General features: G+C 43.7%; 5 protein-coding genes and 1 non-coding gene across 9 annotated transcripts in view; 1 reads left to right on the top strand and 5 right to left on the bottom strand.

The window, feature by feature from the left end:
• Positions 1 to 1102, bottom strand: part of LOC103399890 (1-phosphatidylinositol 4,5-bisphosphate phosphodiesterase gamma-1-like) — a 784699-nt gene extending 783597 nt beyond the window's left edge. Inside the window, 1 exon segment of the mRNA XM_008338531.3 lies at positions 762 to 1102. Within this exon segment, the coding sequence (XP_008336753.2) occupies positions 762 to 1023 (262 nt within the window). The 5' untranslated portion in view covers positions 1024 to 1102.
• Positions 1103 to 2325: 1223 nt separating this feature from the next.
• On the bottom strand, positions 2326 to 2399 carry trnat-agu (transfer RNA threonine (anticodon AGU)). The gene has a single exon. It is a non-coding gene; the product is annotated as a tRNA-Thr (tRNA).
• A 709-nt stretch (positions 2400 to 3108) lies between these two features.
• Positions 3109 to 9197, bottom strand: naprt (nicotinate phosphoribosyltransferase). 2 transcript variants are annotated; one of them, XM_008338499.3, is made up of 13 exons: positions 8790 to 9197; positions 7751 to 7878; positions 7573 to 7655; positions 6713 to 6843; positions 6428 to 6543; positions 6148 to 6344; positions 5657 to 5797; positions 5482 to 5563; positions 5319 to 5399; positions 4598 to 4700; positions 3855 to 4012; positions 3327 to 3434; positions 3109 to 3237 (listed from the first exon to the last, which is right to left on the bottom strand). In XM_008338499.3, exons 1-13 carry the CDS (start codon positions 9049 to 9051, stop codon positions 3151 to 3153), a joined length of 1677 nt encoding a protein of 558 aa, XP_008336721.1. In that variant the 5' UTR covers positions 9052 to 9197; the 3' UTR covers positions 3109 to 3150. The 2 variants fall into 2 exon arrangements, with proteins under 2 accessions (XP_008336721.1, XP_008336722.1); XM_008338500.3 differs by having other exon boundaries at positions 5657 to 5794.
• A 499-nt stretch (positions 9198 to 9696) lies between these two features.
• Positions 9697 to 12046, bottom strand: c2h8orf82 (chromosome 2 C8orf82 homolog). Of its 2 annotated transcripts, XM_008338497.3 has the most exons (4): positions 11427 to 12046; positions 11287 to 11335; positions 10479 to 10961; positions 9697 to 10041 (listed from the first exon to the last, which is right to left on the bottom strand). In XM_008338497.3, the coding sequence occupies exons 1-3, from the start codon at positions 11589 to 11591 to the stop codon at positions 10492 to 10494; spliced, it is 684 nt and encodes a 227-aa protein (XP_008336719.1). In that variant the 5' UTR covers positions 11592 to 12046; the 3' UTR covers positions 9697 to 10041; positions 10479 to 10491. The 2 variants fall into 2 exon arrangements, with proteins under 2 accessions (XP_008336719.1, XP_008336718.1); XM_008338496.3 differs by lacking the exon at positions 9697 to 10041 and having other exon boundaries at positions 10226 to 10961; positions 11427 to 12045.
• A 59-nt stretch (positions 12047 to 12105) lies between these two features.
• On the top strand, positions 12106 to 15531 carry LOC103399860 (MARVEL domain-containing protein 3). 2 transcript variants are annotated; one of them, XM_008338494.2, is made up of 4 exons: positions 12106 to 12448; positions 13100 to 13184; positions 13305 to 13426; positions 14263 to 15531. In XM_008338494.2, exons 2-4 carry the CDS (start codon positions 13102 to 13104, stop codon positions 14898 to 14900), a joined length of 843 nt encoding a protein of 280 aa, XP_008336716.1. In that variant the 5' UTR covers positions 12106 to 12448; positions 13100 to 13101; the 3' UTR covers positions 14901 to 15531. The 2 variants fall into 2 exon arrangements, with proteins under 2 accessions (XP_008336716.1, XP_008336717.1); XM_008338495.2 differs by having other exon boundaries at positions 13090 to 13184.
• Positions 15532 to 16113: 582 nt separating this feature from the next.
• LOC103399859 (PH domain leucine-rich repeat-containing protein phosphatase 1-like) overlaps positions 16114 to 21531 on the bottom strand; it is a 19023-nt gene continuing 13605 nt past the window's right edge. Inside the window, exons 11-17 of the mRNA XM_008338493.3 lie at positions 21300 to 21500; positions 21023 to 21185; positions 20714 to 20844; positions 20512 to 20628; positions 19443 to 19637; positions 19110 to 19347; positions 16114 to 18857 (exon numbers count right to left, since the gene is read on the bottom strand). Of these exons, the coding sequence (XP_008336715.1) occupies positions 17709 to 18857; positions 19110 to 19347; positions 19443 to 19637; positions 20512 to 20628; positions 20714 to 20844; positions 21023 to 21185; positions 21300 to 21500 (2194 nt within the window). The 3' untranslated portion in view covers positions 16114 to 17708. The remainder of the gene's footprint in view (positions 18858 to 19109; positions 19348 to 19442; positions 19638 to 20511; positions 20629 to 20713; positions 20845 to 21022; positions 21186 to 21299; positions 21501 to 21531) is intronic.

The following is a 21531-nucleotide window of genomic DNA, read 5'->3' as shown; positions in this document are numbered from 1 at the left end:
AGCTGAGCCGTGCTCAGCAGTCGGGTTCCCCTCTGCCCCTGGACAGGCTACGGGAATATCTGAACATTTTGTCACCTCTGGACCACTAGAAGCGTACGGTGGTGTACTGACCTATGCTATGACAACGCCACCGACCTGCATTTTCCCTCAAGCAATGTCTTCTTCCAGTGTTTAGAGCCTCTGGTTTAGACCAAATTACAGCATTAAACAAAAACAATGACCAAAACACAAAACTACTGGACCAGGACATTAAAACAGCATGTAAACGCCCCCTGCATGAATGGAAGAGACACTACATGCTCCAACACAGACTATAAAAGCACTTAAGTGAAAGTGAACTACTTGTCATTGTGACACAGCACACCACTGCACCAACCATATGTGACCTCTACTTTTAACCTATCACCAAGGTGAAGAGTGAGCAGCTTTAAGCAGCTGGGGAGCAGTGTGTGCCATGGTGCCATGCTCAGAGTACCTCAGTGGTAACTTGGCAGCTGGTAGACTCAAACCTGAAACCTTCTGTACCCAAGTCCTCAAGCTTCCTCAACCACCACTGCCCCCAAAGAAGATGAGATGACCGGGAATTGAACTTGGGTCAACTGCTTGGAAGGCAGCTATGCTCACCACTATAGCACCATCGACACTAACAAAGGCTCTGAGCCTGTACACCAGGGTGTTGAGTCTGTTTTTGATCAGCCATGTTGATTCATCTTAAAAAATTCAATTAATAGAAATCCATTAAAATCATTAAAATGACTTACTTTCTCCTTCTATTTTGTCAGGGTTTCGGCTCCACACTATCTGCCGTGTGTCCTGCCTTATGTGGAACGTTCTCCTCTCGGGCCTCTGGGACTTTTTCTGGTAGAACACGGTCATCACCGTGCCCATCTCCAGACTGTGGAGGATGCGGGGACCTGCCTCAGTCCAGTCCAGCATCCTGGAGGCCATGGTCAAACCTGCGGCTCCTGCTGCGGCCTCCTCAGAACAGCCATTGAGGCAGCCACTGAACCTGGCTGCACACATCTTCACTGCATGGTTAAGAGAAACCCCGGCAAGAACACGGGACCGTCTTGGTTTCCTGCAAATGATAAGAGTCCTTTTATTCGACTACTGTGTGCAAAGGTTATCCAACACGACTCAGTCCCAGAAAATATGGTTCTGTAGCCGAACTGTGGCCGAGAGGTGGATAGATTTACTCTTCAGTGGAACTGAACCAATTTCACAACACACAAGCCCAGCAGCCACAGAAGTGAAACCCTGAAATGTCTGAGATGTGAAGTCTCCTCTGCTCCTCTGGAGAAGAGGGGGTGGTGTATCCCTATGTTATCCTTTCCAGATGCTTCTGGCAGAAAAACCACTGAAATCCACTCGGGGTGAGTTCTCATCACCGCTGGACTCAGGTTTCCACCCTCTCTGCGTCCTCCTCCTGGTCCCTTTGGTCCAAGACAGCAAAAACGGGGGGGACACAGTCCGGCTTTAAAAGTCCTGCTCTGCGATAGCGCCGCGTCGTCGCTTGCTGCCGCGGCCGCGGTTAATGATGCTGGAGCGGCAGAGGCGACACGGCTATCCGCACTCTTGGCTCCGGCAGAATGGACTGATAGACACAGGGTTATGCCGAGTCGACTCGGACGGAGATAAGCTGCTGTGGACCGGCGGACAACAGCACAGACACAGGCGGGCGCTCTGCAGCGGGATCACGAAGACGCAAGGACGCGCGGATGGAGGAGCACGGAGCGGCCGCGGCGACAACCGTGTGCGCTCCCATCCGACAGAGGAACCATTCTCCTCCGTTACCCTCACACTCTGCTCCTCTACTAGCACTATCAGTGTCAATAGAAAATACTAAAACAAAACAAAAACAAAACAAAAAACAAAACAAAACAGTAAATCCAAACAGCCGTGGGGGGATATGCGTGTCTTCACCGCCTGAGTTTCTCCTCGCCCCTGGATCACAGTCTGCGGCTGTGCCTGCGCCTCCTCTCCCTGCTCCAACGACAGAAGTCTTGAGAGGAAATTAGGGCTAGCAGACCGGAAAGGCTCGATCAGATTTTTTTTTTCTTTTTCCTCTCAGTAGTGCTGTAAGTACAGGGTAAGATGAGGGGAGAGTGGGAGAGGATAGACAGAGGAGACTGGAAGAGGAGCGACCTCTACAGGCCTGCAGCAGAACCGCAGTCAGCAAAGCGTGAAAGGGGTATAAAACGGAAGTTAGTCCAAGAACTCCTACAAAGGTAAAAATAAATAAATAGATAAATATTACAAGATGTATGAAAAGCGATTGTCAATATGTCAAATAATACGTAGGGCCAATAACAGAACTGGCAGAAAAGGCACTGCTGGGATTCGAACCCAGGATCTCCTGTTTACTAGACAGGCGCTTTAACCAACTAAGCCACAGCGCCATCTATGGGGGCATCGGCTTTGGTCCAGTTTTTGTTCCAGTGTAACATCTGTGTAGTTCTGCATAAAGATTCAAACAGTTTTTGTCCATATCCACATTGGCTACTGAATAACGTGAAAATATTACTATTAACTTTTAACAAAACCCTGCAGGGGGTGCTAAGAACCCTTGTCTTAAATAAGAATTATTATTAATTTGACTTTTAAGTTAATTGGACTAGGATTAATTGGAAGAAGAAACATTGCTTAAAGAAAGTGTTTCAGAAACCAATTAAATTGTGTAAGTAGTGAAAAAAGTACACAGGTCATCAAAATTATTTTAAAATTTTTGGTTTTATTTTTTTTAGTACACATATGAATATACAGGCACAATATGTACAATGGTACACTGTTTAGGATTTACCAAAGTTTGTTCTATTGTTTTATGTGTGTGTGAGAGAGAGAGACAGAGAGAGAGAGAGAGCGTGAGTCTCCCCCAACTTAAGTTTTAAAACCCAACCCTCAGAGGAGTCGTGCTCCTGATGTCAGACATAAAAGGATAGCTTTGACATTATTAAAATATTTATCTCTCAGGTGAGTGCAAACTCGTAAAAGCATTAGAAAATTAGACACAAAAACTTGCATATAAACACAGGATACATGAATAATTTACCTTGAGTCTTACACACTGCTCTTTTTAAAATATCACTAAAATAATTCGTTTTTTTTTTTAAAAATGGAGATGACAGCTGTTGCTGTGCACGGTCCTTTTTTTTAGTTGTCTTGGACAAAGTTGCTCTCGCAACAACTGCCATTTTTCCCCTCTGTCACCAGGTCATGGAGTTTCTCTGACAGTGCGACCTAGCGGAAAAGTGTGGGAAATCTAGTTTTTAAAATGTCTCTAAAGTTTGGTGACTTTTAAAAGTGCAGTGTTGGTGATGAAGACTCACTGTGTAGGTGTCTGGCTCCTTCAACCTTTTATGGCGAGGATGAAGAGTCTGGAGGACGACCTGCACCTTCGTCCTGGTCTCTGCAGCGCTGCACACAGGCTCTGTGACCTGGAGGAGGCAGAAGAAACTCCTTCACAGTGGGACAAGACATGCACTCTGCCCTTTGTCCAGAAGACAATAATAATAATAATAATAATAATAATAATAATAATAATAATAATAATAATATGAAGAAGAAGACGACGACAAAGAAGAAGAAGACAAAGAAGAAGAAGACGAAGAACAACAACGAAGAAGAACAAGAATAATAATAAGAACAACAAGAAATTATTATTTTATTGTTAATATTTGTTTTTGTCCATGGTTACATCCTGAATAAAAATAAAAATTATTATAATTGTTATTATTAATAATAATAATACTATTATGCATGATGTAATAATGGACAAAAAACAACCACAGCAAACATTGACTGGTTAACAGTGTGTAATTGCATTAAGATTGGAGGGACCAAAAGTTTCATCTCACCTGGCCATTAGAAAATACTTCCTGACGAAGACAAGCGACCTGAGCTGGAGTGACGGACACTGAGGAGGTGTTAGGTCCCAGGGGGTAACAGGTCAGTGAGGCTCCAGCCTCTGGGGGAGACTCCACCGACAGACACAGAAGATCTAGAAACGGATGGCCTGCAGAGGTGGAAGTGTCACAGCTGAACAGTTTGTACTGGTCTCAGCCAGCACACACACAGGGAGTGTACACACATAAGCATTACATAGCTTTAGCACAACATTAGTAGAATTAAAATGAAAGAGCACAAATACACTAGTGCAGGGCTGTCAAACTCAAATTCACAGTGGGCCAAGATTATAAACTGGGATGAATGCATGTTTTCCCTTCTCTCCAGATCCGTAATGTAGAATGTTTTCACATGGAGACAAACTTTAATTGAATCTTGAACAACAAAAGCTTAATATTGTCTTAGGTTGTCAGTGGTATTTGTTTCTTATTATGTCTCTTTATCTGTAGCCTTTTGAGGTCCTTTTTAATGTAATTTAAAAAAAAACCAAAATTTATTTGCTGTAATATAGCGCATACACCGCTAATACTACAAATCCTGCCAGTATATAGAGGCTGTATACTGACTCTAGTATACATTTGCCAACTCTGGTATATATTTGATATGATCTCGTGGGCCAAATATAATTACACTGTGGGCCAGATCTGAATTAACATTCAACACATACATTCAGCCACCAGTCACTAATCCTCACCATCACTGTCCACGAGTCTGTACACTGCTTTCTTCCCAGGTAGGGTGCTCTTGTCTGGGTCTTCACTGATCTTCATCCTGGGTTTTCCTTGGACCTCCACCAACTACAGCCATCAGGGGCATGGAATCAGAATCAGAATCTGGACTCATTATTGTTACTGTTATCCTTCATATATCGATCACAATGTTCACAAGAGCAATACAAAACTGAAGACATTCAACAAAGAACTCTTTGACATATTTCAACCTGGTAAATTAAACAAGGTCACTGTAAACAATGATTAAACCCACACAAAAATAATCAACACCAACGGCTCCCCAACCCCCACTCATACACACAGACAGACAACAGCACCCACATGACCCCCGTCTACTTCAATAACAAACTACTGTTTGTACTGAGCATGTTGACCAACTGAGTAATACCAACATTATCCAGCAGGGGGAGTTTAAAACACGGTAAATACTGAGAAGGACTTCTCATGAAATTAAGATGAAGTTACATATTTTTTGATGTACAACAAAAGGAAAATGAAAACAAACACTTCTTCACATAACATGCATTTTCAGATTTACAAATATTTTAAAGATTTAAAAGATTTAAAATCCAAATTTAATTATTTTATCAAAATAAATTATGAGGCAATTATAAGAATGTCAGTCAACTTTTTTTTTTAAAATGCGACCAGATTTCATGTGCACCATTCCTAGGAAAGATTTACCTTATAAACACAGCCAAGTGTGGGTTGTTTTGTGCATGTGACCAGATGTGTTCCAATACCAACTGTGTTGATTTCACTCTCCTGAAACAAAAATAGAGGATTTAGTTACAAGGGCGCAAAAATAAGTGGCAACAGCAACAACGAAAATAAAAAACAATGCCACCTGGTTAAATTCTAACATATTGTCCTCTGAGATGCTGTTGCTCCCGACAATCGTCAGAGAGTCAAAGTCAGGGACGGAGAAACTGCACAGACACAGTCAAACAACATTTAAACAGTTGTCCAAATCAGCTGTGACACATGCTGCTTCCACACATGGAGCGCTGCACCTCACTCACTGCTCACTGCAGCGTCTGAAGACACGACGGATCTCGGACGACTGCTTGCAAAGGTCCCCGCTGTCCAGACGGACCCCCAGGGGCTTGTAGCCCAGATCACACAGAGTTAAGGCCACGGCACAGAAGTTCAACAGACCACTGCTGACAAGACAAAAAAAGTGAATACACTCACAATATGTGTCCTGTACAAGCTCGTTCATGACAACTACAGAGGGCACAATTAAAAAAGAAAAACAACATATGGGTCGCAAACCACAGGCAAGGCCATGCAACTACAAATGGCCCTGTCCATGTTAACTAATTTTAGTTGGCCAAAGGGTGATGGCTCCCGCCACACCATTTCGAGGCCTTGGGCTGCAAACCACATATTGATGTATAATTTAATAAAATTCACAGCTTAAAGAACAGAGTAGCAGGAAAACCCTTAATGTTGAGGAGACTGGGTTTCTAATCACTAGGTGTGCCTGGATTCTGTAGTTTTTGGTCGTTACCTGACAACACTATAGCTGTCAATCACAGCCAGGAAGTTGTGTGGATAGGCGATGGCGTAGGACAAGAAAGCAGCCAACTCTCCCTCTCTGATCTTCCCAGGTGCCGCTCCCAGAAGTTCACAAACACGACCCAACCATCCCTTGGCCAGAGAGATGATGTCCACTGGGTCAGGATCACCACCGGCTGGTACCAGAGTCTGTAGTAAGACAAAGGTCAAAGGTTTTGTTGTGTTTTACACTATTGCTGCTTAAATGTTTGTTTTTTTTTAAACACACTGACTTGAGGGTGAACCTCCTCCAAGGAGGTGAAGGAGGTGACGTAGGAGTGAGCGATGGTCCCTGCGACGGGAACACCATACAGGAGTCCAGCCTGTACGTTACTGCTGAGATCAAACCCTGAAAGAAAGGGAAAAAAACATGGGTTCAGTCAATTTTACTAGGAATTCTGGGAAATAATATTATAGCTAACATGTCAAATGTAACTGTTTTAATTCTCAGATTGACTGTCCCACAGTATTGACACTATCACTGAGAGAACTCGCTTGACTAGTTTATCAACTTTTACCGCCAATGTACGAGTATCTGGAGGCAGTGAGGCCCCCGTCTGGCCCCTGGGCCCGTCTGAGGCCCATCTCCAGCAGCTTCATCCTGGGTCCAGCTGCCAGCCGGAACCTGGCTGCGTTTGTACACACCAGGCTATAATCAGAGTTAAAAAAAACGAACAACTGTAGTTATTAACCTGTAGTATGGGAGAGATGTTGTGAAATAAACAGCAGCTGTGGCTGACTGAAGGATGGTAAATACACTGGAAATACACAGTACTGTAGTGACAAACCTAGAAATGCAGATGTAATGTTTTTCAGGAGAAAAAATAGAAGTTGAAACAATAAACTTGTGGTTTTCTTTTGGTAATAAATAAGGTCACTGTACAAACTGTGGGACCGTGTGACCTTAAAAAAAGTTTTTTAATGGAAATGTAACTATAAAGGAATGTTTATAAAAAGAACATAACACAATATATAATTCCTGAAGGATAAACACTACAGCTTTCTTTCTTTAATTTTATTATTTAGGCTACTGGGCCAACCAGGAGCGTCAATTTATGTTTCTGCTGTTGTGTGCTTGCGGGACTCTATGCTATTTGCTATTTCGACACTGTACCACAGTAAAACACATATCCCCAAAGCAACCACGGAATCGGCGCCAATAGGTCCAAATGCTACAGAATTAGGTCATAATTCAAAATAAAATGCTATTTTTTTTTCTCTTCCTTGGCTTGGTACCAAATGATCCATGGCCTGGTACTAGTCTGTGATGTCTTTTCAAGACGGTAAATGTATCAGTATTTAGGACTTTGTGTGAGGAGTTTTTCCTAACGCTTGGACTTGTGGGTATTGGAGCTCTCTGATGTAATGCTGTGTTTACCTGGCATAGTTAACCAGACAAAGTAAACTGGTCTCCAGCAGCTGAACCACAGCCAGTGGACCGGCCACCTCCATCAGTGGAACCTGTGGGTGTTTTCAGACAGCAGCGAATGTTACACAAACCAATCAATACCAACGTCCACCCATGTAGTTTCACATTACTCCCCTAAAAATCTCACCCTCCCAAAGACGACAGAGCCTTCAGGAACTGAACGGACGGTCACACCGGAGCAGTCCAGGTCCCGCAGGTACTCAAAAAAGCCTGGGTCAGTGGACGGAGGCAGGATGGTGCGCAGGAAATCCACATCTGGTTCCAACAAATCAGCACGACTCATTGACATCTGTCATTCTGGCGCTCACCACATGTTCCATAACACCCACCAAAAACACGTCAACAGCAGAGGACGCTAAATCTAATAATATTCTGCACAGCTAATCCAATTCTGCTGGACTTGACAGTGAAGTCACTTCTGGTAGCATGCTGCTATGTTAGCCGGCTAAAGTAGCAACAGTGATAGAATTCTAAGGTTCAACTGCACCAAGTTCCCAAACCCATGAGCGTATTTATGGTAAAAACGGTCACATCAATATGTAGCAGTGTGGAAAATTACTTAAATATTATATTATATTCTATTAAAAAAACCATGAGATGAGAGATTAATGAAGTTCTATCTATCTAAATTAAGGCTACTGAGATCCAGGTGTGGGTGAAGACATACAGCCCACATTTTGGATACTACTGACACTGCTCTTGCAGTCCGTAATGTGTGATGGTACTGTGTGGATTATTTAAACAATATGTTTGAGGAGTAAAGTGGCAATTAAACACTTTCCCGCGGGACAGATAAAATGACTTGGCGGTCCGCATTTGTTCCGCGGGCCTTGTGTTTGTCGCATATGGTCACTCGTGGTACAATGACAATACAGATAAAACTATAAAAAAATTAAAATAATACATAATTGCGTTTGCATGCACTGACATGGCGCTGAATGTCTTCCTCCTAAAGGCAAATAGCACAGCATTCTGAGTTCTAAAGTCCGCAGATAAGCTCTAATGCTGAACTTTTTTCTAACTACACACAGTCACTGAATGTAAGCCAAAGGCTGGTGCCCTCAAGGAGTTTACGTAAGACGGTTGCGCAAAAGACTCGGTGTCCCTTAAGGTTAAGAAAAATGCATCATAACAAACAAAACGTTGTGTACAAGTGACTTTCTTACCTTGGAGTGAGAAGCGGAAGCTGCGCAGGAAGAGTTGACAGTCGTGCAGACCGACGAACAGCGCGAATCCGCCGTCGAACGGGCTGTTTCTGAAGAACAGCTCGAACACCGCTGGCTCCCGGTGACGGCCCGTCCGCCAGTACGCGTACGCCATGGTGAACTGGTACAGGTCGGTGAGCAGCGGCGGAACCCGCTGTCGCACCGACCTCTCCATCGCCTCCACTTCCACACACGTGCGGCTGGAAGACGATGCCATAACCATCCGGTCCAGACTCCAGCAGATCAAGCAGATGCAGCGCCACTGGAGGTGCCGAGGTCTCTGGGACTTGGAGTTTCTCCTCCGCCGTCCCCGTCCTCTTCCTCCTCCCCCTCCAGCTGCTGCTGCCTCAACCCTAACAGTAGTATTGCCTCTGACTTAAAGTCACGCAAACTGTAACAGCGAATCCTGTCGGCAAATTCCGAAAAATATATAGAACGAACAGGACCAGGACCGGGATCAGGACTTGGTTAATGCTGAAGCGAACGTTGGTGTTTTACGAATTTACACTAACATTGAAGAAAACTGTATCACGAGTCTTTTTTTATTGTGATCTTGACGGTTAAAACACAATATTCGCAAATATAAGAGAATAAGGTCGAAACGTTACTGAGAAAAAAGGATAACGTTACTAGAACAAAGTCCCAATTAGAAAGTGAATTATTTGTCATGGCGAAAAAGCGCACCACTGCACACAACGAAATGTCACCTCTGCCCTTAACCCAAAAATAGTTACATCGAGGGCAACTAGACGAAGTGGGGTTTTTTGAAGATGTTTCTCCTCTCACCCAAGAGGCCTCTTCAGTTCTGACTACATGCCCGTAACAAGGGGCCGTTGCAGAAAGGGGGAATGGAGGTGTTGTTAAACACACCCTATCCTAAGGATGGTGGAATGTCACAAGGTTAGAGATTGGAGTGATACCATAGCTATGGACTAATAGTTTTATCTGACCGACACTTTTGGCTGGGTGTCCTTTGAAATGAAACTGTGGTCATGTTTTCAGGAAGGGGATTTAAATTTTTGGGGTGAGAACTTAGTACATTATAGGTGAATGAAATATTGTAGATATATTTCAGATATTGTAGATGGCTTCCTTCACCCCTCTCTCAGACCATCTGTGTTCTCTGGCGACGATATGTACATTCTCATCCACGTGTCCTTTGTCTTCAAGATGTAGATGAACAGCTGAGTCCTGCCCTGAGGAGCTGGCTCTCCTGTGTTGAGGTATGAAAGAATAAAGCTACTTCAGGTCCACCCTGTTGGGTGGGGCCTTGGGCCCTAACCAACAGGATGGACCTGCTGCCTCAACAGGGTCGACCCCAAGGCCCCACCCAACAGGGTTTATTTATTTTGGAGGAAACACTTTCCTTCATAACGGGAATTGTGAAATACTTGCCATTCATTTCAAGTGTTTAATCATGTCAAAACATGAAGAAAAACACATTTTATCTTGACCTTATAACAGAATACTTAATAATAATCTGCCCTAAATGGAAGGACTGATGATAAAGAATTTTGGAGCTGTGAAAATGGAGATGGACAACATTAGGGGCCTGGCTCCCTTTAGAGAACGACAGGTGGCCACTGCCTTCAAGCATCAACCAGTAAATTCCTGCTACTAAACGTTTATTATAAGTGCTTAATGTTGGACCTGGATCTCGTCTTCATCCCAGTTCTCCATGCTCTCCTACACCCTCTTGTTCTGGAGGAAAGTGTCCTGCAAGCTCATTGGTCAGTATGTGCTTCTGTCCTCCCCATAGGAAATGTGTGGGTTGTCCTGATTGGCTCTGATCTTGTGCATAAACAAAAAATGGACTCAGTTCAATGGCCAGAGCTGAGCGGACCAGTCCGACGTCACCTGAGCGCTCGGAGCAGGGATGATACAGCCGGCCACTTATGGGATGCATGAAGAGAGCTTCAGGTCGGAAGGGGACGACCAGCTTCTCTGCCCCTCCGCAGTAGGACAGCAGCTGCTGCTCGCCCTGCAGCAGCTGGGTGAAGACTATAGGCCGGTCGTCACAGCGCAGGAAATTCCTCTCTCTCCCACACAGGGAAATGAAAGGAAAGTCTTCTCCATATCTACCACTCTGGTTGGACCGAAGGCGAGTGAAGAAGAAGACCAGGAACTGTTTATCTGATGAACACATGAGACATCGCTAGAATTAAAAAAAAAATTCACAAAGACTGACAGCGACAAGTCAACATATAACAATATATACTGCAATTGTAAAGCACATTCTACTCTATATTGCCTTATTAATTAAAATGTCGATCTGATATACATTGTGTACACAAACATTATTATTTTTCCAAGAGTTATAGGATTTCCGAGGTGATAGTCTAAATTTTGTTGTCACGGAAATGCTGTCAATTCCATTGTGAAGAAATATGATGTGTAATTGTGGGGCTTTATAAACCAAATGACTTTCAAGATTCATTTTTTCTGTTGGTTTTAGTACCTTTGAAGCAGGTGACAAAGTTCTTCACCTTAGTGTCATCAAGGAAAAGCTGCAAACAAACATTTAACAACCGTTAAACAGTTGTACTACTATAGTTGTCTTAAAAATACACAAACGGCGAATGGTGTGTTAACACTGACCTGTCCTTGGTGGTCGATGTAGTAGAAGTACTCTCTGATGCGGGGCTCAGGGCTCTGGCCTTGGATGTAGGCAGCGATGTTTCGGGAACAGGTGTAGCCAGCAGTCTGGCGTCTCACGGCGGCCAAAGCTCTGCCGCCGAGAGCCGCAGTCCGAAAGAGTGACATTAGCGGAGAAATTATTTAAAAAAGGATGAATCCAACTGACAGGAGAAGACTGTATTCAACCGTTACTCTTCATGTTGTTGTTTACACAGCTTGGCTTTCAACCCGGAACTGTTTCACAGTGGCAGCGCAGCCGGCTTAAGTGCTGTCATCTATCGGACATTGGTGGAACTACAGTTTAAACGAAAACAAAATAAATGTAAAAACCTGAAATTTAGTGTGATTAAAGTTAAGTTGTCGTGTGATACGCTGTAGTCTTACTAATTCAAAATAAAAAATGGACATCTGACCATTTACTTTTATATTAAAACAGACGCGATTATTGGACAGTCCTACAGTAAAATATACTTTTTACTCTGGATTACATCGACTAACTGCAGTGTGGCAACCAAAACAGTCGTCGGCCTTTAGAGCCGAAGACTTATTTTAATGTCCCAACATAATGTCAACAATTCCTCACAATCGTGGTCGTGTTATCCACAATTCCTCACAATCGTGGTCGTGTTATCAGTCCTACAGACACAGAGGCGTCTGTAGGACTGACTCCAGACAAAGAGGCTGATTCACAGCAGCTTCTAATGACTTGAACCGCATCCAGATTTTCAAAGGGCAAAAACACCACAACAGTGGGTTTTCTCTAACTGTGACCATACAGCTCCCACTATCCTTCACTTCTTCTACCTGTCGTGCTCTCTTCCTGACCTTACTGACGTCATATCCTCTTTCCGCCACACCTAACCTCGTCTTCCCTCAGGTTTCTAAGGTGGAGCTGTTTTGACCCGTAACAGCAGTGAAAAAGACCGATTCAACACTCAACTATGGTGGTTTAGTCGGACGCTTAAGCTTTTACCGACTTGACAGTAAGTTCGCAGTTTAAAATAAATCGTGTGAAGAAACTTTCACGTAGTTTTTATTCGATTATATACACAAAAATCTCACACAACCTGTTCGGTGGTTTCGAAGTTGGTTAATCGTGTTGTTGTGAAGATGTCGTTTAATGACTGTAAAACTTATTTAGACGATTTTGATTTTGAAATCAAACTTTTATTACATTTCACCACGCATGATGTCATAATTCCAAAAATGTGATGCTACTTTACGTTATAAGTACGCTGTGACGTCAGCGGTCAGTTTTGCAAAGCAAAGGAAAAAAAAGAGGCTCAATTTTTTGACCTAAAACAATAAAGTTGTGACCCGTCAAATTGCGATAGTTGTTTGTTGTCGTTTTATTGTCTGATGATTCAGACGTTTTTTATTGCGTTAAAAGTTCACGTCAATGGAAAACTCCAGGATTGTTAGGAATGGTGTACCTTAAGAGACTAGAACCAGGCAGAACCACAGTCCAGTGACTGGGGGGAGTGAGGGGTATTACTTTTAGAAATGAGTGTTTTAGGGCTGAAATATTATGGCTAAACTGGTTGGAGATGATAATGATGATGATGCAGCACATGTCCTTCTTTTCAGTATCAGTTAACCTCAGTGTGTATCTTTGTGCTTTTCGGTGTCAACAGAAATGAGTCATCCGCCCCGTTCAAACCGGGGACACCGGGATAAAAATGGGGACCATCGACATAATAGAGACTCTCGTGATGACAGGTGTGTTTAATAACCTCACACGGACACTTCACTGCCCTATACCCATTTCTTATCCTTGAACACATATAAAAATCTGTCACCGACTTCCAAACTCAAACCAAGCGTGTGTCCGTCTCACAGATCCTCGTCCTCTCGACCACCGTACTACCCCAGAGAGACAGACTCACCTCCCAAACATGTGCGTGAAGTCCCACGAGTGCAGCATGAGGGCTCCAAATGCACACACATCTGCTCCAGGAGAGGTGAGTGAGTCACTAGTTTACACTTCTAACGTTTGGAAAAAAAAAAATCAAAACCAAAGCATCAGTCACAGAATTTACTGTGAACTTCCACATTTCCTCTTCCCATCATCTATAAATACTGCACCAACTAGTTCTCTCCTGTGTACACGCCCTGTTTTGTCACGGTATAGACTTCAGCAGTGTAACATGACCCACAGTAGTTAGGAGGCTTCAGACCGATACTAGCTATTTATTACTTTTCCTTTCAGCAGCATCAGTGCACCTGCAGCTAAAACAGTTTTATCATTATGGCCTCAGTGTTACATCATCACGTAGTTTCCTAATAAAGAACAAACAGCAACCAGGTGACAGTTTCACCTCAGACCTTAAACCATGACATGGTCATTAAGGGTTTACTACTCTGACCAGTGCTGCTACAAATCTGCATTGAAACCAGTAAAATCAAAGACAGTTATAGTGCTTTCTGTCATGGAACAAGTTGAAAGTGAAACCAGGTGTTAACAGGGCTTTTTGTTCACAGGTGATAGTGCTGATGGTGCTAATTAAAAACCAATGAGAAATTGAAACCTTGTGACTGCGTCATGGTTTTCAAAAGTCTCAGTTTCTGCACTAGCAGCCAATCACAAATTTCTAATTTACGCTCATAGGCTCTGTTATTAAGCTCATTTCCAGCCAAGACAGCGACAGGAAGCCAGAGAAGACATGAAACATCACCTGTCAGACAAGAAAAAAGAAAAGTCATGAGCAAGAATTTATAATTTCTTGTAAAAACACAGCCTTTTGTCGATTCTCCTTTCTTACTCATTACCTGTGTTACATGCCGACCTTCTTCCTAGGTATCGTCCTGATCTGTGCCGTGTTGACCAACGCTCTGGTGCTTATCTGTGTGATCGCAGCTCACATGGTCTCATCAGGAATAACTTCCGCTGCTGGTGTGGGAGGGTTCAATATTAACTCCCACCTCAACATGCAGGGCACTGAGCTGCAAAAAGCTCGAGAACTGGACATGCAGTACAGCCAGATGAGGGCGCCGGGGATCTACGGTGGCCTGGCCTTCAGCCTGACCTTTGCTGTCATCTCACTGCTGTTTGTCGTTGCTGGGAACAAACCACCTCACCTGATGACGAGGAAGCTTCTGGTGGGAGCGTTGTTGTTCCAAGCAGTGGGGGCTGTGGTCTACGTGGTGGCTGTCGGCCTCTACCTGCACTTTATCATCAGGGTCAACTCCACAGATGTGTGTCAGCAGCGGGAGAGGCTGTACGCTCGCAGTGGATACACCTGGATGAACTGTGATGTGAGTGGGGGAGATGCAGCCGTGGCTCTGTTCGGACTCATTACAGCCATTCTGTATATAGTAGGAACAGTGCTCACTGTCCAGACCATCAGAGGAGTGAAGCGCTACCTACAGGAGAGGAAACGCAGGGACGCAGAGAGACCAAGGGCCCCGCTGAGGGCCGAAACAACTGCTGTGTGAGGAATCAAAGTTAAACCTAAGGACTAAAATTTCTTGATAGCAGTGCAACAGTTCACAACATATAAGCTTCACTCACACAGGCACAGAGGCATTAATCGTCAGCCAGGAACATTAAGGTTAATTATGAAATTTTAAAACAAACCATTGCCTCAAGATTTTATTTTTGTGTTTTCTTCAACATTGGATCCCACGAGTTCTGACCACGATCCTGGGGGACACCTGCAGACAACAGACCCACCAGCACAAAAGAAAAAGCTCTGTGCCTGCCATCATGAACAAAACATGTTAAATGAACAATCCAGTGTAAATATTTTTTTAATGACACCATGAAATGTATTTTCCTGTTTAATTTTTGTATGGTACTAATTGATTCATGTGGAACTTTCCTTACTTCTCATATGCTTTGTTTGTGATTGGTAAAAGTAAATGGATTAGCTCAGTTGTTCATGTAATCAGTTTACACCATGCTGTGATAGACATCTGGTATTTGAAGTGTTTGTTCACGAGACTCTGAGCCATGCTGGGATTTGAGAGTTTTAACCTGTGTAAGTTTTAATAATGTAGCTTTTATAATGACATTTTTCACTACAGCTTAATGTGCACTCTGATATTAAAATTGTATCTACTGAAATTAAATCTATTCAGATTTAATGTGTTAATTTTTAAGAAAGCAAACACTGCCCCCTACTAACCATTAGGTATGAATAACTCTACAGATATCAAATCAGATTAGGCTTCGACAATTTATTTATTTTTTTTTTATGTAATGCTACTTACTGTGAAACGAGGCGTTGTATGGTTCAGCCTGTAGAGGGCGTCAAAGACACAGATGTGCAGCTCCTGCTTTGCCAACTGTTCCCACCGAGGGCTGATTCCTGCCAACTGTTATCACACAATACACCACGCACACACACAGCGGCAGTGATGTAACGGCTGTTCTCTTCAGCTACTAACAAAAGAAATTCTGCAGTGAGGGAATTACCCACCGTCTAATTTTACCATTTCACACAACTGTCACAATGCAACGATTGTACCAGGAAACAAAATAGGAAGATGTCATGTCAGCTGACAGAAAGCTAACTTTGTTGCTCATCCTTTGTGCAACATCAGTTTAAGGACTAAAATTGAACAATTCCTAGTTTTGGATTAAAAAAAAAAGCAGCCATAGAGAATCATCCATTCAACAAAAGCAGTCAAAGTCAACAAGTTGTGATTATCTGGAAACTTTTAATTTATTATATAGCAAAAGTAGCTCTGTTGTGCGATTTGCCATTGTAAAGAAGTGTGTAACACTGTTCAGAGAACATTCACCAAGCTGGTCATGAAGTGACGGATCCATTTACTCACCACTGCAGCGTCACTCTGAATTCTGCACAGCCAACGACAACACAAACCTGGAAAAAGTCAGCCGTCCAAAATAATCTTTTCTCTCAGAGAATATTAGTACGCTTCAGTGACTAAGTCACTCGTTAAGTATTAAGTAACTCCTCAGAGTTAGTTCAACAGTTTCACTAACTCCGACAAACTGCAAGGCCACCACTCTGCATGGACACTAAGGCTGCCTCAACACAAGAAAACAAAATGGTCCAAAAAAAATCTCCACTCAGTACCATTGGACACTGGAGAGTCTGATAGAAAAGCATTCAAAGTGCTTCTGGAAAAATTAAGATATGATGATGAATGAAGATTTAGTCAACGTGAAGTGTTAGAAAACTTTTTGCATCGTATTTCAAAGGTGGCCTTAGCGTTAGCAGTAGAAAATAAAGTAAATAATATTAATAATAATAATAAAAATCTGTAACCAAAAGTCTCACTGGTCTGTGTGAATGTTCAGGATACTGGGAGGTAGGGCTGCACCCATGTTGTCAAAACCCTGTCCAAAATTCCAATGAGGAGGAATTTTTTTTTTATTCTCCCAAAAGAAGACACTTTAGCAGCAGCAGCAACAGCTTACTGTCGGTTTATGTATATAAACAGCATCAGAATCACAGACGACGCCTGAGTCTGAACATGTATCCAGGACTCGTAGCTGTGTCACAGTCTTATGTTACGGTTGGTTGTTGCAGAACATCCAAATCTTATAAAAAAATAGAAGAAGCTCTTTGTAAATTGTGCTTACCCCAAAACAAACATTCTCTTCTTGGCTCTTATTATTTTGCAGTCACTTTCTGCTGCACAAACTATAGCTGCATCAGAGCCCTAGTGGCCAGAGTTTAAAGGAGAAATGTGGTTGTATTCAACACATGGCATTGCTGTTCAGAGTACTCTCAGGAAAAAAAAAAAAAAAGGTCAGAGGTTTTCTACTGTTGAGAATGCAGCTTAATAGTTACAAAGCTGGTGGGTGCAGAGAGTTATTTTGTGCTTTTTGCAGACTTCCAATTGTGCTCTTCGTCTCTCAACTTCAGCAAAATATTATTACAAGTGTAACATAACATGAAGCACTGTTCAAGAGGTGGGTTTGACAGACTTGTTAATGAGCAGGTTCCTAAAGGAAGCACACACTGTGGTGTCTTGTAAATAAGTGGCTCATGTTGCATAGCACTTGTAATCATATGTTGAGTCAACTTGTAGACTGCACTCCCAAACAACAGATCAACTCAGCATGTAATGGCTGAACTCAAAAGACTAGTGCTACGTGTTAATAAGAGCTGGATTTCTTGTTCAAATGCAACAGCGTCCTCATCACTTGCAGGTGTAACAGGCCTATTATTTAGCATCTTTTTGAACAGAGAGGTAAAAATGAGCACCATGTCGAGCATCATGGCTGTTTGTGCGTCCACACTCTCACAGGGAGGACAGGATCCAGAGTTAAAGGGGTGTAACAAAATAATCTGCAGGTTTCTGGTAGCTGTGTGCTTGCTGGGTGTGTGTCTGCATCTGCTCCTGCTGCTGCTGCTGGATAATCTGCCTAACTTCTTCCTCCAGCTCTGGGGGAATGATCAGCTGGTCGTCGGGGTCTGGCTGTGCTGGAGCATTGAAGTAACCTCCCTGCTTCCTGACGGGAGCGTCGGCTGCCTCCTCGATCAGATCCTGGTTCCTAGCTTGACAGGCTACAGAGCCATTGGCACGAGCTCGGCGGCCCAGCGTCCCAGACCGGGTCTCCCCGCTAAGATAGGGGGAGGACGGAGGGACTGGAGAAGGAGTCTGAGAGGAAAGAGGAGATGGTGATGGCTCGTGAAAAAAGGCGGCGGCAGACGGGATGCTTGGTCCTGGCTGAGTGTGTGTTTGAGGTGCCGGGCATTCGTGACGGTACAGACAGTGAACGTCAGCCTCCACCTCAACGCGGCTGCCATTTGAGAAGACGCCAGCGATGGGCTCCTCATCCTCACTGTCTAGGCCATTGTCAGACAACGCCCCAGAGAACTGCCTCTGGAAGCTTCCTCCTCCACAGGCAGGTCTTCTGACAGCTCGACTCGGCAGATTGAGGTGAGACATTAAGGCTTCAGTCTGAGGTGGCGGTTCCTCTGACGATGCCGTGGATCCCACCTCGCTACTCATTTCTGATGTGCTGAACTCACTACTTAGCTCACTTACTGTTCCCGAGGAGGCTGCTGGTAGTGGTATAGTGCTGTCAGCACTTGCTGAGTAATGATGGGTGCTGGTGTGTGGTCCCAAGCCGGGGCTGGGGGGCGGTGGCGGTGGCTCACAGAAGCAGCAACAGTCTTCAGTGATGTTGAGTTGGACTACGACAGCACTTAGGCTGTCGGAGCAGCCATAGCTTTGGGCCAGAGTTACCAGCTTTTTAGCTGCAGCCAGAGCATCCGGGACATTCCTGATTGCGTCGACTGCTTCACTCGGAGACAACATGTCCCACAGTCCTCTGCTGCCGAGGACAAAGAACTCATCCTGAGGCGTAAGCATCACCGTAGAGATGTGGGGTTTAGAGGTCACAGACGGGCACAGGAAGGAGTACCCCATAATCCTGGTGGAGTCAGTTACACCACTTACTTTGTTGTCCTACAGAAGAAAAAAAATCAATTTGGTTACTTTACCAACAAAACGACCCTGTGGGCTACCTTTTGGCTGTCTTGAACTTGAATATTCCAGGCTGATAAAAACTTTTTTTGGCAAACTTGCTTTAACTTAACCAAATTCCTGTCTAAATAGTAGCCTTTCATATTAGCTATTCATCTTGGTGTTTTCAGCAGATGAATAAAGACAGAATCAGAGTCAATCACGCACAGAAGAGACAGAATTCAAAGTCCTTACCTCAGTGATGACGGCATTATGCTGTCTCACCCTCTGGTACTCTGACACTTCTTTGACAGTGTGTGTTGTGGACAGTTGCATGGCTCTGCCGTCTCGGCACAGAACAGCCTGACACCTGCCAACGTTGGCAGCCTTGAGTGTAAAGCAGCCTCCGTGTTCGCCAGGAGCCACAGGGCCGTGTCTGATGTGGCACAAAGCTGCAGAGCCTCCCATCCTCTGCCCTGCTGTGCCCAGTTTCCTGCAGCAAAACAAACAAATGGAGGCTAAATACAACTTGTGAGAGATTATTATGTTTATGTGTTATAGTTTTTATATATATATGTGTGTGTGTACCTTTGCATGGTGAGGAAGGTGTTGGTCATGTAATCTTCCTGCATCTGGCTCCTGTGCAGCTCTTCTGCTAGGACATCTCCCATGGTGCACTGCAGCAAGTAAGGCACCTCCACATTCCTGTCTCCGTCGAAAACGCCGTACAGAGCTTCACGAGTCCCACAGAAACTGTCCAGAGCCAGAGCCGCCACACACAGCCTTAGAACAACAGAACAATGTGAGTCATCGCTGTGTAATTAATACTACGGTGGAGCGTACTCTTAATTAGGACTAAGCTTCAGTAAGACATTATGTTGAAGACCAGTCACTCAGTGAGTGAACTCATCTCTACAGAGGTTTTCTTTTTTTTCCGTTTTTCTATGCAGTTGTTTTTTTTTTTTTTTTTTTTTTTTAAAAAAGGGCTGGGTCCTGTGGTGCTTTCACTGTCCTGGGAAAAAGCTGGATTGCACTTCCACCAGTTAAATCAATCAATGCCTGTTTTAAAAGCTTATTACAGTATTAAATTAAAGTAAAGCTACACTGTGTATAAGCACAGTGTAGGTGTGGTTTAACCGTGCGCCAGCAGCAAGTACCAACAGAAGTCTACAGTATTTCATATAAAAATTCATAAGCTCTCCTAACAAATGTAAATGAATAGAGTTTAATACAGTACTGAACCTGTACGGGTTCTTGGCAGTAAAGGAGACAAATTACCTCACAAACAGACAACTTCTCAGGTCTGCTGACCAAGATTTTTTTTATTTATTTTATTTATTTATTTATTTAAACACTGACTCAAAACAACACATTCATTTGTTTGCTAGCGTGGCAACAGAGATGCTGAGTCAGGGCTTTTTCATAATCCCTCACAAAGTGATCTAGAAAAAGCAGCCTCTTTAAAACTGTTTTATACATTTTTAATGTTTTTCCTGCTATTCTGTACTTTATTGCTGCCATTCCGGTAATTTATTGAGACTGTATGGAAAAGTGCTGAATAATCCTAACAAAGTTTGGTCACTAAGTTCTTACAGTCTTTGACAAAAGTCAGATGACAAAATGTTGAGAGTGATTAAAAAAAAGTTAAAATACTGACTTGTTTTTGACTCCGGAGGCCTCAGTGTAACCGTGGCTCCACACTGCAGGGGCCCCATGACTCTCACTCCCACTTGTAGCAGATGGTGATGGATCCACTCTGAAACAACGGATATTACTGCAGGGAAGAAAAAGAAGAAGACGTAAATAATAAATAAAATATGAGCCCGACACACTGTGTTGTTTATGTTTATTGTTCTTACTTAAGGAGCTCCAGGCTCTTGTGGTCCAGGTTGAGGCGAGGATTTCCTGTGAGGTCCAGTTCCTGTAGCTTTGGAGGGAGCGTCTCTGGCAGAGTCACCTCGGTCAGCTCATTGCAGCTCAGGTCTACACACTAGAGAAGGGGAAAGAAAACTGGGTGGGTCAACTCTATTTTCAGGGGCAGGACAAAGAATTTCCTGGAACTTCAACAGTCTTTGTGTTAGGAGCCATCGAACAAAATCCAAGTATTTTTATTATGTTGGGATTTTTTAACAAGCGGCCTCCATCAGTGTGCTCAGTGTCTGACTCACTTTGATCTCAGGAAGCTGCAAAACCTCTGGGAAGGCATTGATGCAGTTGGAGTGGGCTGAGAGTGTGTGTAAACGCTGACAGCTGAGGATGGTGGTGGGCACAGCTCTCAGTCGGTTGCCACTCAGGTCCAGCTCCTCCAGCTGCTCCAGTCGAGCCAGTTTACTGAAGTGAGGAGATGGAGGTTATATCAGGGAACTTGCTGAACATTTTTGTTAATTTGTTTAAATTCAGTGTTCTCCTGTCATGCACTTGTTCACATGCAGTTCTGTTCTATACCTAGCTGTGAAGGTCTGCAGCTGGTTGTAGGCGAGGTGAAGAACCCTGAGGAGGCTGTGGGCTGTCAGCAGAGGAACACACTTATCGTTCAAGCTATTATTGGTGGCGTAGAGCTCCTGCAGGCTGCTGAAGCTGTCCTCTGATAGGCTGGCAGCAGGAAGGCTCTCCAGCTTATTGGCCGAAACATTCAAATACCGCAAGCTGTAAATACATTCCAAAGGAGAATGGAAAT

Source organism: Cynoglossus semilaevis, chromosome 2 (genome assembly GCF_000523025.1).
Source record: "Cynoglossus semilaevis isolate Cse_v1.0 chromosome 2, Cse_v1.0, whole genome shotgun sequence".
Taxonomy (NCBI): Eukaryota; Metazoa; Chordata; class Actinopteri; order Pleuronectiformes; family Cynoglossidae; genus Cynoglossus; species Cynoglossus semilaevis.
The sequence above is the reverse complement of the archived record's forward strand: the minus strand, read 5'-3'. Positions and strand labels throughout refer to the sequence as shown.